The sequence below is a fragment of the Canis lupus genome, chromosome 22, assembly GCF_048164855.1.
Source record: "Canis lupus baileyi chromosome 22, mCanLup2.hap1, whole genome shotgun sequence".
NCBI lineage: Eukaryota > Metazoa > Chordata > Mammalia > Carnivora > Canidae > Canis > Canis lupus.
In genome coordinates, this window is record NC_132859.1 from 19,498,627 (window position 1) to 19,515,114 (window position 16,488).

A 16,488-nucleotide genomic window follows, 5' to 3' on the forward strand; every position below is an offset into this window, starting at 1 on the left:
TTTTTTATTTATTTATGATAGTCACAGAGAGAGAGAGAGAGAGAGGCAGAGACACAGGCAGAGGGAGAAGCAGGCTCCATGCACTGGGAGCCCGATGTGGGATTCGATCCCGGGTCTCCAGGATCGCGCCCTGGGCCAAAGGCAGGCGCCAAACCGCTGCGCCACCCAGGGATCCCAGTTTTCTTTTTTTTAAAGTGCAGCTAATACTGCCCTCAGAGCACTGCTCTTGCATCTCATTTTTTGTCATACAGTGTTTTTGTTTTCAAATGTGTCAAAGTAGTCTTCTTTTATTCTTTCTTTGACCCATTAAGAATATTGTTTTATTTGCACATATTTGTGAACGTTCCAGTGTTTTCCTCTTTTTGATATCTAACTCCTTTTCATTATGTTCAGGGAAGACACATCCTGTGATTTTATCATTTAAAATTTACTGAGACCCTGTGTGAAAAATTAGCTATTCTGGAGAATGTTGTATTTGTATTTCAGAAGAATGTATATTCTGTTTTTGGGTATAGTGTTACATATATTTTAGGTCTAGTGGGTTTATGGTGCTGTTCCTTTCCTTTGTTTCCTCATTGCTCTTTTGTCTGACACGGTGTTTAGTTAAAAGTGGTTTATTGAAATCATTATTATAGTACTGTTTCTTCCTCAGTTCTGTCATTGTTTCACGTATTTTGAACTGTGCTCTTTGGTATATATATGTTTATGATTGTTTTATATTTCTGATGAATTGGTCATTTTTGCTCAAATATATTCTTTTATCTCTTATAAAATTTGGACTAAAATTTTATTTTGTTTCACATTCACATAACTACTCCAACTTTCTTTTGGTGACTAATTGAATAGAATATCTTTTTGCATGTTCTTATTTTCAACTTCTTTGTGTATCTAAGTCTAAAATGAGTCTGTTGTAGACAGCATATAATTGGATCAATTTTTAAAAATCACTATTATGCCAATCTGTCTCTTAACTCTGGATGAATTTAATGTTAGCCTAGAAAGTAAAACTGCTGGTTATTTTACCAGCAAAAGATAGGTTTATTTGGGAGTAACAAGAGAATTGTAATTTGGGATGAGCAAGCTATAGCAAAAGTATAGGGAAGTTGGAAGAACAAAGAAAAGGTATGCCCTTTTACAGAGGAAAGGGAGAAGTTGGGTGGGTTATAAACAGAAAGTTCATTGGTATAAACTCAGAAATCTAAGTATAGTGGCTTCACATTGGCTGAGTGTTGTCTCTGATTGGCTTGTCTATTGCAGGTAGAGTAAGTAACCTTCCTTTGTCCTGCTGGGATAGTAAAGCAGTATTTACATGTAATGTTCATCTCTTTCTGTTGGATCTACAATTAATGTTGAGCACTGTGTGTGAATATCTTTTGCTGGTTTCCCAACTCCATTCTAAATGATGTTTCTTTTTATTAATTTCACAAATATGTTTAAAATGATTGCTGATAAGGAAGGACTTTTGCTAGTGAAACAGTTGTGTTTCACTGTTTGTATTCTTTATGTATTATTTCTTCTTGCTGCTCACTGCCTCCATCACTACCCTTTTTTGTATTTGATCTTTTTCTAATGTACCATTTTCATTTTTACTTTCACTATATTTTAAAATTATTTTCTTAATAATTATCCTGGTGATTATAATTAATATTATAATTTATACACATTTAGTTTGAAGTGATAATAGCTTAGACTTAATAACATAAAATTCTGATACTATAGCCATCCCTCTCCCTTATGTTACTGTTATAAATTATATCTTATTTTTTGTGTGTGATTCCAGTATTATTAACATACAGTGTTATATTAGCTCCAGGTGTACAATATAGTGATTAAACAGTTCTCTACATTTCTCAGTGCTCAGTGCTCATCGTGATAAGGTTACGCTTAATTTCCTTTACCCATTTTATCCACCCCCATCCACCTCTCTTCTGGTAACCATTAGTTTGTTCTGTATACGAACAAACCTCTTCGTTTATGAGTCTGCTTTTTTGGTTTGTCTCTTTCTTTCTTTATTTTCAGTCTCTTTTTTCCTTTATTTTTACATTTTTTGTTTTTATGTATGATTGAAATCACATGGTATTTGTCTTTCTCTTACTTATTTTGTATTCTCTAGGTCTATCCTTGTTGCAAGTGGTAGGATTTCATTCTTTTTTATGGCTGAGTGATACTTGTATATACCACTTACCCTTTATTTATTTAACTACTGATGGACACTTCGGCTATTTCCATAATTTGGCTACTTTAAATAATGCTGTAGTAAACACAAAGGTCTCATATATTTTTGAGTTAATGTTTTCATATTCTTCGGGTAAATGCTGAGTATGGAATTATTGGATCATATGGTAGTTCTGTTTTTAATTTTTTTGCAGAACCTCCATACTGTTTTCCACAGCAGCCGCACCAGTTTGCATTCCACATGTTCACCAACACTTGTTTCTTGTGTTTTTGAATTAGTTGTTTTCACTGGTATGAGGTATTATCTCATTGTCATTTTGATTTGTGTTTCCCTGATAATAAGTGACGTTGGACATCTTTTCATGTGCCTTTTGGCCCTTCTGTATGTCGTCTTTGGAGAAATGTTTCTTCATGTCTTCTGTTTATTTTGTTTAGATGCTAACCCTTTAACAGATATGTCACTTGCAGATATCTTCTCCCATTCAGTAAGATGTTTTTTAATCCTTCAGTGTGCAGAAACTTTTCCTTTTAATATAGGTCTAATAGTTTGTTTTTGCTTTTATTTCCCTTTTCTTAGGGAACATCTAGAAAAATGTTGCTTCAGCTAATGTCATAGAAATTATTTCCTGTCTGCTGTCCTAGGGTTTTTTTTTTTTTTTTCTTTTAAATTTCAGATCTCACATCTGGGTACTTAATCTATTTGAGTTTGTTTCTTTGTATGATGTAAGAATGTGGTCCAGTTTCATTCTTAAGTATGTAGCTGTCCAATTTTCCCAAAACTGTAAATTATATCTTTATACATTGCATGTCTAGTAACATAGTTACATAATTATTGTGTGTGTGTGTGTGTGTGTGTGTGTGTGTGTATAAGTCTTAGAAGAAATAAAAATGTAAATTATAGGCTAAAAATTCAGTAATATTGGCTTCTGTATTTTCCTCTGTAGTTAATTTTTACCAGTGTTCTTTTTTCTTTAGATGGCTTCATGTTATTGCCTGTTTCTTTTTATTTTTCTGCGAAGGACTCCCTTTAGCAATTCTTGTAGGTTAGGTGAGGTCTAGCAACAAAGTTTCCTGAACTTTTGTTTTTCTAGGAATGTTTTCATTTTTTCCCTACTTATGAGGGATAGTTTGCTAGATATAGATTTTTTGTTTGGCAGATTTTTTCCAACACTTTAGGTCTGTCATCCAACTGCCTTCTAGTTTACAAGGTTTCTGATGAGAAATTGTCTGTTATTCTTACTGAAGATTAGTTGTATGTGATGAGTCATTTCTGTTTTACTTCTTTCAATGTTTTCTTATTGTCTTTACCTTTTATTATTTGATTGTAGTTTGTATCTGTGAATCTCTTTTGCATTTGTCCTACTTAGAGTTGACATTCTTGATTTTGCAGATTTCTATATTTGGTGAAAATTGGTAAGTTTTTCACCACTATCAGACAGTCTTTCAACTCCTCTTTCTTTATGTTCTTCTGGAAGTCTACCTTTCTTCTTCTGAAAGTCTCAGCCCGATATCTGTGCTTATTCAGAGATGGTTTCTGTCAACCTCTTCTTTCCTTGTTAATGGGCCATAATTCCTTTTCTTTGTATGTTTTGTGTTTGTTGTTGTTAAAAACTGGACCTTTTCAGTATTATAATATGATAATACTAGACACTAGATTATTTTTTTTCCCCAGGGTTTATTTCCTCTTGAGATCTGCAGCCATCTGCTTAGTGACTTTTTAAAAGTATTTTTTTTAATGACTGTACTCCGTGTCGTGTGTGGTAACTGAAATTTTGTGATTTCCATACTCAGCAGTTAACTTACTGATTTTTTAAGCCAGTAGGAGTCAAAAGGAAAAAAAAAAAACCAATCTTTTGGTGTTTGCTGAGTTATTCCCTCAAAGGTTAGCCATGCTGCTTACTTCTTTGCCCTAGTCTTCACCTTATGCTTGCACAGAGGCCCAGTGATTAGCTAGAGTTGCAAGCCTGTAGTACTCTCATATCTTGTGTTATATATGCTTCTGTCCCTGGTATAGGTGATTAATGATTTAAAGCTTTTGAGCCCCATCATATCTTCCTTCTATCCTCTTTATTCTAAAGCTTTTCAGATTGTCTGCTGTTTTTCATACTCCCACTGTCTGTTGCCTCAGGCAGCTGCCTTGTAGTATATGTTTTCAGCTCCTTTGGAAAGATGACATCTGAGAAGCCCTTCAAAAGACACAACTATAATTTTTGGGAATAAGATCCATGTTGCTTTCTTTGCTACCATTAAGCTGAATCAGGAATTTGGTCTGTCATCCTTACGGGCACTGTTGATCTGGGGGAGGGGAGTTGGTAGATAAATACACAAAAATGTTACAGTGCTTTCTTTCCACACTTAGTAGGCTCTTTATTACGTACACTTTGTTATAGTCTTTATTAGATTTCAGATGTTGTCTGTAAAATTTGATTTTGTCAGTTTTGCAAACCTAAGACTTGCTTTACTGAGAGGCTGGTTATTGGAGCTTCTATTCTTCATTTTCCAGAACATCAATCCTTTCTTCCATTTTTGAAGATTAATTATCACTAAGTATATAAATCAGTATTTACTTTTTTTCTTTCAGCACTTGAAAGATGTTATTCCATTGACTTTCAGTTTATATAGTTTTCAAAAAGAGTCTCATGAAGTTCTTATCTTTGTTTTTCTATATGTGAGAGAATCTTTTTCTTTAGCTCTCTTTTTAATTGTCTCCTTAACTTCAGATTTTAGCAGTAAATATATTTCAGGATATTTATTCTAGTTGGGAATTCTCTGATTCCATTTGTGTTTTAATATCTTACATTATTTTTGAAAAGTTCTTCTCTATTAATCTCTTTTACTCTGTTTTTTTTCTCTCTTGGGATTCCAAACATATATATTTATTTTATTCTATTTGATACTGTATCATAGCTCATCTTGGATGCTGTGTTTTGTTCCACTTTCCCTCCCCTTTTTTTTTTTCTTTGATAGGCTTTATTTTTTTAGGGAAGTTTTATGTTCACAACAGGCTTGAACACGTGGTAGAGAGATTTCCCCTATACCCTAGTTCCTACATGCCTACAGCCTCCCTCACTTTCAAGTTTTCATACCAGAGTGGTACATCGGTTATAATCAGTGAACCTACATTGACATGTCATTATCATCTGAAGTTCATAGTTTACATTAGGGTACACTTTTCGCGTTGTATAGTCTATGGGTTTTAATAAAGGGGCATACAGAGAGGAGAGAGAAACCCAAGCAGACTCCATGCTTAGCGCAGAACCCAATGCAGGGCTTGATCCCAAGATCCCAGATTCATGACCTGAGCCAGAACTGAGAGTTGGACCCTTAACTGCCTAAGCCACCCAGGTGCCCCTAGGGGCAACTTTAAATAAAGCTGCTATAAACATCCTCGTGTACATTTTTGTGTAGACATAAGCTTTTAATTTATTTGGATAAATATCAAGGACTGTGTATGACAGTAGGTACTGATTGATCATATCATAGTCTGTATATTCTGTATTCATTTTACTTTAAAATATTTTTTTTTCAAAGGATTTAAGTAGACATTTTCTCTAAGAAGACATAAATGATCAATGGGTAGATGAAACGGTGTTTAACATTACTAATTATCAGCAAAATGCAATCAGAACCACAATGAAATACTACCTCATAATTGTTAGAATGTCTGTTATCAGAAAGTTAGGGATAAATGCTGGTGAGGTAGAGAAAACTGAACCTTTTACAGTGTTGGTGGGAATATAAACTAAGAAAGCTTCTATAGGAAATGGTATGGAGGTTTCTCAAACAATTAAAACTACCATGTGATCCAGCAGTCTTACTTTGAGTCCATTTCCAAAGAAAGTGAAATTATCATCCTGAAAACATGTCTGTATTCTCATGTTTATGACAACATTATAGTTGCCAAGTTACAGAAAATTTAAATGGTTATTGATGAATGAATAAATAAAAGCTGGTGCATATTTTATATACAATGGAATATTATTTCGTCTTACAGGAAATCTTGTCATTTGTGACAACATGGATGAACCTGGAGGACATTACACTAAGTGAAATAAGTCAGAGAAAGACAAATATCAAATGGCATCACTTACATAAGTCGAATTCATAGAAAGAGAGTAGAAAGTCTTTGCCAAGGGCTGGGGGTGTTTGAAATAGTAAGAGACTGGTTAAGGGGTAAAGCTTTCAGTTTCAGATGAATATGGTCTGAAGATCTAATGTGTAATGTGGTAATATACAGTTGATAACACTGAATTATATAATGGAAATTCGCTAAGAGAGTAGAATTTAAGTGTTTTCACAGTCAGAAAAGAAGGTATATATGTGAGGTGATGGATATATTAATTTGTTGGGTAAGCCCTTCACAATGTGTACGTGTATCAAATCATCACATATGCATTAAATATTGTACGGTTTTATTTATCAATTATATCTTAGTAAAGCTGGAAATAAAATAATTGTCTTTTTCTTTTTTTAATTAACAGGATTGACTTTGAGGTTATTTAAAAAGTTTTGAATTGTACAGCCTTGATTCTTTTGCTCCATTGTGGAAAGACCTCTTCAGCAATGATTACTTCAGAGTTACCAGTGTTACAGTAAGTATTACAGTTTTCATATGTTTTAAAAAATATGACATTTATGTATGAAATGCTTTCTTTAATAAGACCTATCAAATAGGTTCTCTGATATTTGACCAATATGCCTGAGATCAAACAGCTATTAGATTGTACAATTACCATATCTGTGCATGACCCTTGCTATTGTAATAGCAGTATTTTTGTGGTATTGAATAAAGAAGATGTTACTGTCCTTATCAGGAGTCTCCACACAATGACCCACGGACCAAATCTGGAATGCTGTCTGTTTTTTTTTTTTTCTTTGTTTTATAAATAAAGTGTTACCAATACAGAGCTACTCTCTTTCTTTTACAAATTCTTTGACTGCTTTTGTGCCAGAAGTTGTGATAGAGAGTGAATTGCCTGCAAAATGTAAATATTTTTTTGGACTGTTTATAGAAGTTTATTAACTCCTACATCATACTGTTTCTCTGACACATACTCTCCCACCTTCTTTTCCTTAGATTGATGATGTTGGGCCGTTCTGGTTGCATTGGCATTTCTGGTAGCATCTCATTAGATTTGTTGGAGTTCTAGGACAGATCTAGAATTGGGTTTTATTTTGTATTCATTGGGAAATTCAGTGTAGTAGCAGATACTTTTCCTTTTGTAGATTTCATCAAGATGCAAATTAGGAATCTGCATACTGTGATCTTCTATGAGAAAAATGGTTTAAATATAATGAAAATGATTTAACAGTTTATGTAATTATTTATATTTTTTTGTCCCAGTTCATTTATATACCTCTTTCCTAAGAGATCATAGGCACCTTTTTAATTGGTTACCTGGCCTTGTTTTTTTCCTCCAGGTATCTAAGACAAAGAAAAGCTGTCTAAATTTCTTTACCTGCTTGAAAAACTATCAGTACCTGGGACGCTTGGGTGGCTCAGCGCTTGAGCATCTGTCTTTGGCTCGGCATGATCCTGGGGTCGGGATCAAGTCCCACATTGGGCTCCTTGCTGGGAGCCTGCTTCTCCCTCTGTCTGTCTCTGCCTCCCTTTCTCTCTCTCTCTCTCTCTCTCTCTCTCTCTCTGTGTCTATCATGAATAAATAAATAAAATCTTTAAAGAAAAAAAAAAGAAAAAGTATCCATACCTATGTTTCTTTTTCCACCCAAATATAGGAGATAAAATTTAAGCCCTTTCTAATTAGTTAACTCACGTGTTTTAATACTCTCTAACTTGAAGAATTTTGGAGATCTCCACATAATATTTTCTTCTTCTTCTTTTTTTAATCTTTGTCCTACCTGCAGTGCCTACTTACCTCTACTCTTACCTGGCTAGCTCACTAATCCTGTAGGTCTTAGCTGATGTGCCATGCCTCCAGTAAAGCTCCTCTTTCCCCTCAGAGTTGGGGTCGGTTTCCTAATGTTCTTTGCTTTTCTTCTAGCACTACACTTAACAGAATAACCCTAGTTTCTGCCTAAACTGCACTTTTTAATCTTATACCATTGAGTATTAGGTAGGCCCATTAGAAAATATGTCTTTAATTAAATATGGGACAGAGGTTGTATTTAAGTAAATACTGTATTTAAAGAGATGTATCAGCACAGTAGTATTTAACATCATTTTCTTGTGAATATAAACCTGTATTATGATTATGGATAGTGCGTAGTTGTGATCTGTTAGGTGGGTAAATGAACTTTGCTTTCAGTCTGTCAGTGGGAGATAGTACTCTTGGCCATGTTGAGATCTAGGGAACATTTATTGAGGGCATACAGTTCTTTGAGGATTTTGACAGATATTTTAGCAGCATATGTTATCTTGTTTAATCCAGCCGGCAATACTGTGTCTGCATTATAAGTGAACGGAGATGTATTTCTTTGTGTCTGTAAATGTTAGTTTCCTTCATTTGTAAAGTGAAGACAATAAATTAGAAATCAGTCTTGGGGTGCCTGGGTGGCTCAGTTGATCTCAGCTCTTGATCTCAGGGTTGTTAATTCAAGCCTCATTTTGGGCTCGATGCTGGACGTGGAGCCTACTTAAAGAAAAAGAAAAAGAAAAGAAATTGATGTCTACAGTGTCCTTAAAAACAAAAATATTCTGACTCAGTTCTTAATGTTTAGTTCAGTAATGGTTTTTATAAGTGGATCAAGAAAGGTAATTCCTGTGAGTGACCTTGTTATTCTTGGCTTACTTAGATATTATTATCACTGATGAATTTGTCACCTTAGTGATGTTTTTACTATTAGGCATTGTGAAATATTATCAGTTACCACATATTTTTATATTTTCCTACATAGTATAGTACCTGAAAGTATGTTAGTTTCTGGGGAGAAAGAGCATGTAGTAGAGATTCAGTCTGTGGTGTTATGAAGCTTATATAAATAGGTATAAATGACATAATCATAAATATATAGATCTGCTATTGTGGGTGCTAGGAAGGTAAATTAGAGAATTTTTTGAAAAATTTCCATGTGCCTTGATTTAGCTACTGTTCTATGGAAAAGACAGTTGAGCTTAACTGAAGCAGATGAAAGGTTTGAGAAGAAGGGATCAGGGTATTAATTTTAGACTGAAGATATGGCATGTATAGAGATCCTGAGTTAGGAGAAACCATGGTATGTTTGAGAGACTGAAACAAAGCTCTTCTTTCTTTCTTTTCTTTCTTCAGGGTTGGGGATGGAGAGTGACATGAGATTAAGGCTTGTGAGTAGAGTGGGGCTGTATCATACAGGAACCTTCTTAAATGATATTAAGAATTTTGAGTTTTTCTTTTTAGGGACAGTAAGAAGTCACTTTAGGATTTTAAGCATGGGGATCCCTGGGTGGCGCAGCGGTTTAGCGCCTGCCTTTGGCCCAGGGCGCGATCCTGGAGACCCGGGATCGAATCCCACATCAGTCTCCTGGTGCATGGAGCCTGCTTCTCCCTCTGCCTGTGTCTCTGCCTCTCTCTCTGCGACTATCATAAAAAAATAAAAATTAAAAAAAAAAAAAAAAAGAAAAAAGGATTTTAAGCATGAAAGAGATGCATGGAGAGATTTAGAAAATCACTCCTAGGGTAGTATAATGATTATTTGGCAATAGTTGAAGCAAGGAGACCTATTAGGAGGAGGATATGTAGTATGCAAGCCAGTTATGTTGACAACTTGAACCGAAGTAATTACAGTGCAAATGGAGGGATGTAGACAGAATTTGAGAGTTTTAGGGAATAAAATTTATTTTTTTATCTGATTCTTCAATTCTTTTAATTACTCTTTAGTAGTCTTATAAATGTGAACATTAGTCAGTAACAGGACCTTGTAGGTTTTTTGTGGCAGTAGGTCAAAGTTTGAATTTTTTTTTAAAAGGTTTTATTTATTTACTCATGAGAAACACACAGGGGCAGAGACATAGGCAGAGGGAGAAGCAGGTTCTCAGCAGGGACCCCAATGCGGAACGCAATCCCAGGACTCTGGGAGCATGACCTGAGCCAAAGGCAGACATTCAATTACTGAGCTACCCAGGCGCCCTGAAAATTTGAAATTTTCATCGAACATTCTGTGTCTATTCTAGAGAGAAATTTGTTACTGTGTAATCAGAGTTACTGTACAAGGACAATTGTTTTAGCTCTGTAATAGTGTAAATCTAGAGACAGATGGGGGGGCATTTGCGTGGCTCAATCAGTTAAGTGTCTGCCTTCAGCTCAGAGCATGATTTCAGGGTACCAGCACTGGGCTCCCTGCACAGCTGGGAGTCTGCTTCCCCTTTTGTGCTCTCTCTCCCTCTCTTGCTCGCTATTAAATAAATAAATAAAATCTTTAAAGTAAAATAAAGTTAGAGATAGTCTAAGTGCTCACTGATAGGGAAGTAATTAAATAAATTTCCTATGTATCATGGAGTACTATTCAGGAATTCTGTGTATTGTTATGGAAGATTCTTATTAATTAAAAAATTTAAAACTGAAATATAGTTAGAAGAAAGTAAAAACAATAAAATACAATATTTTGATATGTATTTATATATGCAAAAACATAAATAGGGCAGGGTAGTGCTCAGACTGTTAAAAATGTTATGCTGCAGGTTGGGATTCAGAGTTAGTTTGTGGTAATGTGAAACTCTTCCTTGTATTCTTATGTACTTGCTATTGCTTGAAATTAAAAAAAATTATATATGTGTTACATATTCTAATAAACATTCATACTAATTGGAATGTATTAGTAGTTGTTGGTAATAGCCATCACTTTTAAATTGGCGGCAGTTGGCAGAATTAGAAAATAAATTGTATCTTTTTCATATCAGTAAACTGTAGTGCTCAAGGATAAATTATTTCACTAACACATTACATATTATATGCTAGAACAAACCTGTTCTTATAGTTGCTTTGTGATTTAAAGTATCAAAAGCACTAGTAGATTTTGTCCACAAATGAGCAAAAGGAAAACAATATTTGCGGTCTAGTATTCTGTTATGGAGATAGAGAATTCAAGTTTACCTTGAGATCTAAGTGGACTGTGCCATCTCCTAGGTATGTGACTATGAACAAGATTATCACGTTTTCAGATCTTTCATTTGTTTATCTGTATTGATATAATAATGTTTTCTTACAAGGTTTTTGTGCATATTCTAGATATGCACTATAGATACAAGTAGCACACGGTATATCTTAACATAATCTATTTGGTCTATATTGAGGAAGAAAGTATGACTTGTTCTTTAGCAGAGATGAATAAGATGAACCAGATCAGAAATTGTTGACTGTTAGTGGCTCAGATTCCTGCTTTTATGAATATTATTGGACTGCAGCCGTGTCTATTCACTTACATATTAGGTAGGCTGTATTCAGGCTATGATGCTAGAGTTGAGTGGTAGAGAGATTTTCAGATCCCCAACCCCAATATATTTACGGTGTAACCCTGGACTAGATCAATATTATTTATAACTTTATCTTTTTAATAAGTTTTGTAAAAACTTTCAGTATAATGAATATACATTGTTATGGTAGTTTCAGGGTTAAGTGTAGTGATTCAATGCTTTTGTGAATCCTTGACTAAATTTTAAAAACCTACTTATTTTTACTGCTTATTTTTCTTACTCTTGCTCTATGGTATTTCTTTTCCATTCAGAGGGTCCCCTTTAATATTTTTTGTAAGACTGGTTTAGTAGTCATGAACTTCTTTAACATTTGTGTGTCTGGGAAACTCTTTCTTTCTCCTTTTATTCTGAACAATAGCCTTGCTGGATTGAGTATTCTTGCTTGTAGGTTTCTTTCTTTCAGCAGTTTGAATATATTATGCCACTCTCTGTTGGCCTGCAGAGTTTCTGCTGAAAAATCAGCTGATTGCCTTCTGGAGTTTTCCTTGTATGTGTTTTCCTTTCTCTTGCTACTCTTAAAAATTCATCACTACTTTTACCATTTTAATTACCCGGTGTCTTGGCATGTACCTCATTGGCTTGATTTTGTTGGGGGCTCTCTGTGTTTTCTGGATGTAGATTTCTGTTTCCTTCCCCATATTCAGGAAGTTTTCACCTATTATTTTTTCAAATGAATTTCACACCCCCTTTTCTCTCCATTTTTTTTTTCTGGGATCCCTATAATGCAAATGTTACTATACTTGTGTCACTGAATTCCTTAAGTCTGTTTTCATTATTTTTTTCTCTTGTTCAGCTTCATTGGTTTTCATTAGTCTGTCCTCCAAGTTGCTGATACATTCTTCTGCTTCCTCTAGTCTACGGTTTATGCCCTCTAGGGTATTTTAATTTAAATTATTGAGTTCTTCGTCTCTGTTTTGTTCTTTTTTATATTTTTTAATCTCTTTGTTAAAGCTTTCTCTGAGGTCCCCTACTCTTTTCTCAAGTCCAGTGAGTATCTTTATGACTATTACTTTAAATCCTCTCTCAGGTATATTACCTCCATTTCATTTAGTTCTCTAGCTGTGATTTTGCCCTGTTCTTTTATTTGGGACATATTCCTCTGTCTCATTTTTTCTCTCTGTGTCTGTTTCTCTGTTTCAGGAAAGTCAGCTACATCTCCTCCCATTGGAAGTAATGGCCTTATGAGTAAGAGGTCCTGTAGTTCCCTACAGTGCAGTGTCCCCTGTTCACTTGAACCTTTCATTTCAGGGGTGTCTTCTATGAGTGTCTTATGTATCTTGCTTTTGTGGTTGAGCCTCATTTGCTTTTATTTTAGTCCTCTGTAATGGCTCTTTTTGTCTATTCTGAGCACTGTTTGGTTCCTTTGTTATTAGTGGGCCTGTCTGGGTGTCCTTGGGACTGAGTTAGATCAGACCAGGCATTTGCCAGAGCTATAGTAGCACCATCCTGCAGGGCACTCTCCTTTTGCCCACCCATTTCATTGGTGGGGAGTATCTTGCCCATTGCCAGGCATGCAGTCAAACTGGCGTGTGTGGTTTTCTTCCCTGTGCCCCAGGCAGGAGTGACTTTGGGGTGTACTAGTCTATGTTGGAGGTGCTTGCACACTGCCATGCTTGTGGTACAGCTTTGGATAGTCTCCTGTGGAGTCGGGTTAGACCGGCAGTTCCACAGGAGAGCATGGAGGCAAGGACCCTATTAGCAAGCTAGATAATGTGTTTGTACCACATCTGTAGGTGTCCATGTATCTAGGATGAGATACATGGCAGCTGGTACCTGCCAGCTATTTTGTTCTTGAAGAAGTTTCCCAAAGATCCCTACCTCTCCAGCATATGCTCTGAGATTAGTAAACAAATTTCCTTCCCTTAACCCAAGTCATCTTTCAGACTGCTGCTTCTGTTATGTATTTCCCGGGCTGTTTGTTAATGCTGTTTTATGCTTTTTTCTTTTTAAGGCAGGGATTCTGTTTCCTCTTGTCCTCTAGCTCTCCCAGAGGCAGCCTGTTTATTTTTAAAGTTCCTGGTGTTAAGCTCCAGTGATTGTAAGGACTTGTAAAATTAAGCCACTCTGGTTTTTAAAGCCAAATGTTATGGTGATTAGTCTTCCTAGTGCAGGTCCTCCATCCATGGGGTGCCTGGGGTGCCTGGTGTGGTCTTACTTCTACTCTCTTGTTATCTGTGGCTTCTTGCCCTCCCATGGACAGTCCTGTGGGTCTGTTAAGCTCCCAACAAATCTCTGCCCTTCTACCCTCCTTGTGGCCTCTTCTCTACATTTACTTGTAGGGAGTCTGTTGTGACAGTCTTTTGATCATTTTCTGGGTTATATATGGTGTTGTGGGTGTTATCTCAGTGTATCGATGGGTTGGTGTGAGCCTAGGATCCTTCTACTCTACCATCTTCTTCAGAAATCTCAATCTTTTTTCAGTTTACAGTTTTAAACACCAGATCACCTTTGATGATTTGCAAGTAGGGAAGTATTGTTTTTTTATTTTTTTAAGATTTTTATTTTTAAGATTTTATTTTTTAAAAGATTTTATTTATTTATTCATGGAAGACACACAGAGAGTTAGAGGCAGAGACACAGGCTCCCCGCAAGGAGCCCAATGTGGGAGTCTATCCTGGGTCTCCAGGATCACACCCTGGGCTGAAGGCACCGCTAAACCCCTGAGCCACCCGGGCTGCCCAGTAAGGAAGTATTGTGATGTTAAGAATTTTACTGGCAATATGTCATGGTAGAATGCCTTGCATGAGGGAAATAGAAATAGATTAGTTGAGATTAATTCAGGAAGTGATGGCTATGGTAATAATCATGGAAAGAATTGTAGAATTATTATATTGAGGACAACTTGGGAGCACTTGTTAGCTAATGGCACAAGAGGAAGATTGATACATTTCTAGGTACATGAATAAGACAGGGTAATGGTGGCCATGATAAATATGCATAACAACTTAAAGTACAGTTGTGCATTAACTAAATAAATCAGTTAATTGTATTGCCATGAGCAGACAGCTAGAAATAAATTAGTGTTGGAGTTAACTTCATTTGTGATATTTGGAGAATTTGATGTGGTATGCAAAGAAGAGTGCTTGCTACACATGATTTAAAAATATTGAATTATAGATGATCAGGTCTATTTTCAAAAATCTTTTGATTAAAATTTAATTTAATAAATATATAGTATAATTAGTTTCAGGGGTAGAATTTAGTGATTCATCAGTTGTATATAACACCCACTGCTCATTCCATCAAGTGCCCTCCTTAATGCCCATCACTCAGTTACCCCATCCTCCTACCCATTTCCCTTCCAGCAACCCTGTTTGTTTCCTAGAATCAAGAGTCTTTTATTGTTTGTCTCTCATTCTGTTTTTATATCTTATTTTTCCTTCCCCTCTCTGTTTTGTTTCTTAAATTCCACATATGAGTGAGATCATATGGTATTTGCCTTTCTCTGACTGACTTGTTTTGCTTTGCATTAATACCCTCTGGTTCTATCCACCTTTTTGCAAATGGCATGATTTCATTCTTTTTTATAATTAAGTAATATTCTATAGTGTGTGTGCGTGTGTGTGTGTGTGTGCGTGTACACACGCACACCACATCTTCTTTTCCATTCATCTGTTGGTGGACATCTGGGCTCTTTCCATATTTTGGCTATTGTGAACATTGCAGCTATAAACATTGGGTTGCATGTGCCCCAGCAAGGATACTATTTTAGTATCCTTTTGGTAAATACCTTGTAGTGCAATTGCTGGGTTGTAGGGTAGTTATATTTTTAAGTTTTTGAGGAACCTCCATACTGTTTTCCAAAGTGGCTGCACCAGTTTGTATTCCCACCAACAGTGTAAGAGGGTTTCCCTTTCTCCGCATCCTCACCAACGTTTGTTGTTTCCTGAGTTGTTAATTATAGCCATTCTGACTGGTGTGAGGTGGCATCTCATTAGTTTTGATTTGTATTTTCCTGATGCTGAGTAATGTTGAGTGTTTGTTCATGTGTCTATTAGCCCTTTGTCTGTCTATGGAGAAATGGGTGAAAAGGTCTATTGATAATGTTGAAGTTATAGAAGCTATGCATCAAGTGGATTAGATCTTCCAGAGAGTATGGTATAAAGGGAGGAGTGGCAGACATTAAAGAATTGAGCTTTAGGCAATTGACACAAAGAGGAAATGGAACTGAGAGCTTTCAGTGAAGCAGATGGAGAAATAGTAAGTTGTGTGTCATATTCCCCTTTGCTGTGTTCTCTTTTTTGTATTTGCAATTTTAATGCAGATTCTTTATACTGTTAGTAACAAGATTTAGAGAAGAAGTTGTTCATACTATTTATATCTTTTCAGTGATGTGGTGGAGCCAACCCGTACTGTCCTGGGGAGCTGAATATTAAATTTCCAGGAATTTTGTGACCCAGTTAAATTAACCTTGTCATTATAAAAAGTTAAGTTTTATATACTTAAAATTAAATAAATCATATTAAAAATAAAAGTAATAAATTCTCAAAACTCACCACTTTATCATTAGTTTACATGTTACTGTTTTCTATGCTCTTGAATATTTTATTTACATCTATTATATCTATATGGTAAAAATACTTTTTAGTGGCTATCTGTTGATAGCCCTTTGGTAGTTTGAAATTATGGTAGGAGTATTTACATTATGAAAATCAAACAAAAAAAAAAAAAGAAAATCAGCAAACACTACAGATTAGGGCTTAATTTATTGTTTTTTCATTTGTCTATAGACTTAAAGTGATGACATTATTGTTAATATTGTAGATTAAAGGTATATCACATTTATAGCCATTACAGTATAATAACACACATAGTTAAGAATTGTATTTCCAGTATTTTGAGAACTGTTACTGATTAAGTAAGAAATTGCCCAGGCATTGACTAATGAGTGAAGCTCTCAAAAAAGT

The 16,488-nt window shown here is 35.4% G+C and overlaps 1 protein-coding gene across 10 annotated transcripts in view; it reads left to right on the top strand.

Annotated features, from left to right (window-relative positions):
• STAG1 (STAG1 cohesin complex component) overlaps positions 1-16,488 on the top strand; it is a 393,663-nt gene that overhangs the window by 111,176 nt on the left and 265,999 nt on the right. For 9 of the 10 annotated variants that reach the window (XM_072792608.1, XM_072792615.1, XM_072792616.1 and 6 more), the window contains one exon: positions 6,657-6,767. In XM_072792608.1, the coding sequence (XP_072648709.1) occupies positions 6,739-6,767 (29 nt within the window). In that variant the 5' untranslated portion in view covers positions 6,657-6,738. Of the gene's footprint in view, positions 1-6,656; positions 6,768-15,910; positions 16,008-16,488 lie in introns of those variants that run through there. The other variant, XM_072792618.1, reaches the window with a different exon arrangement.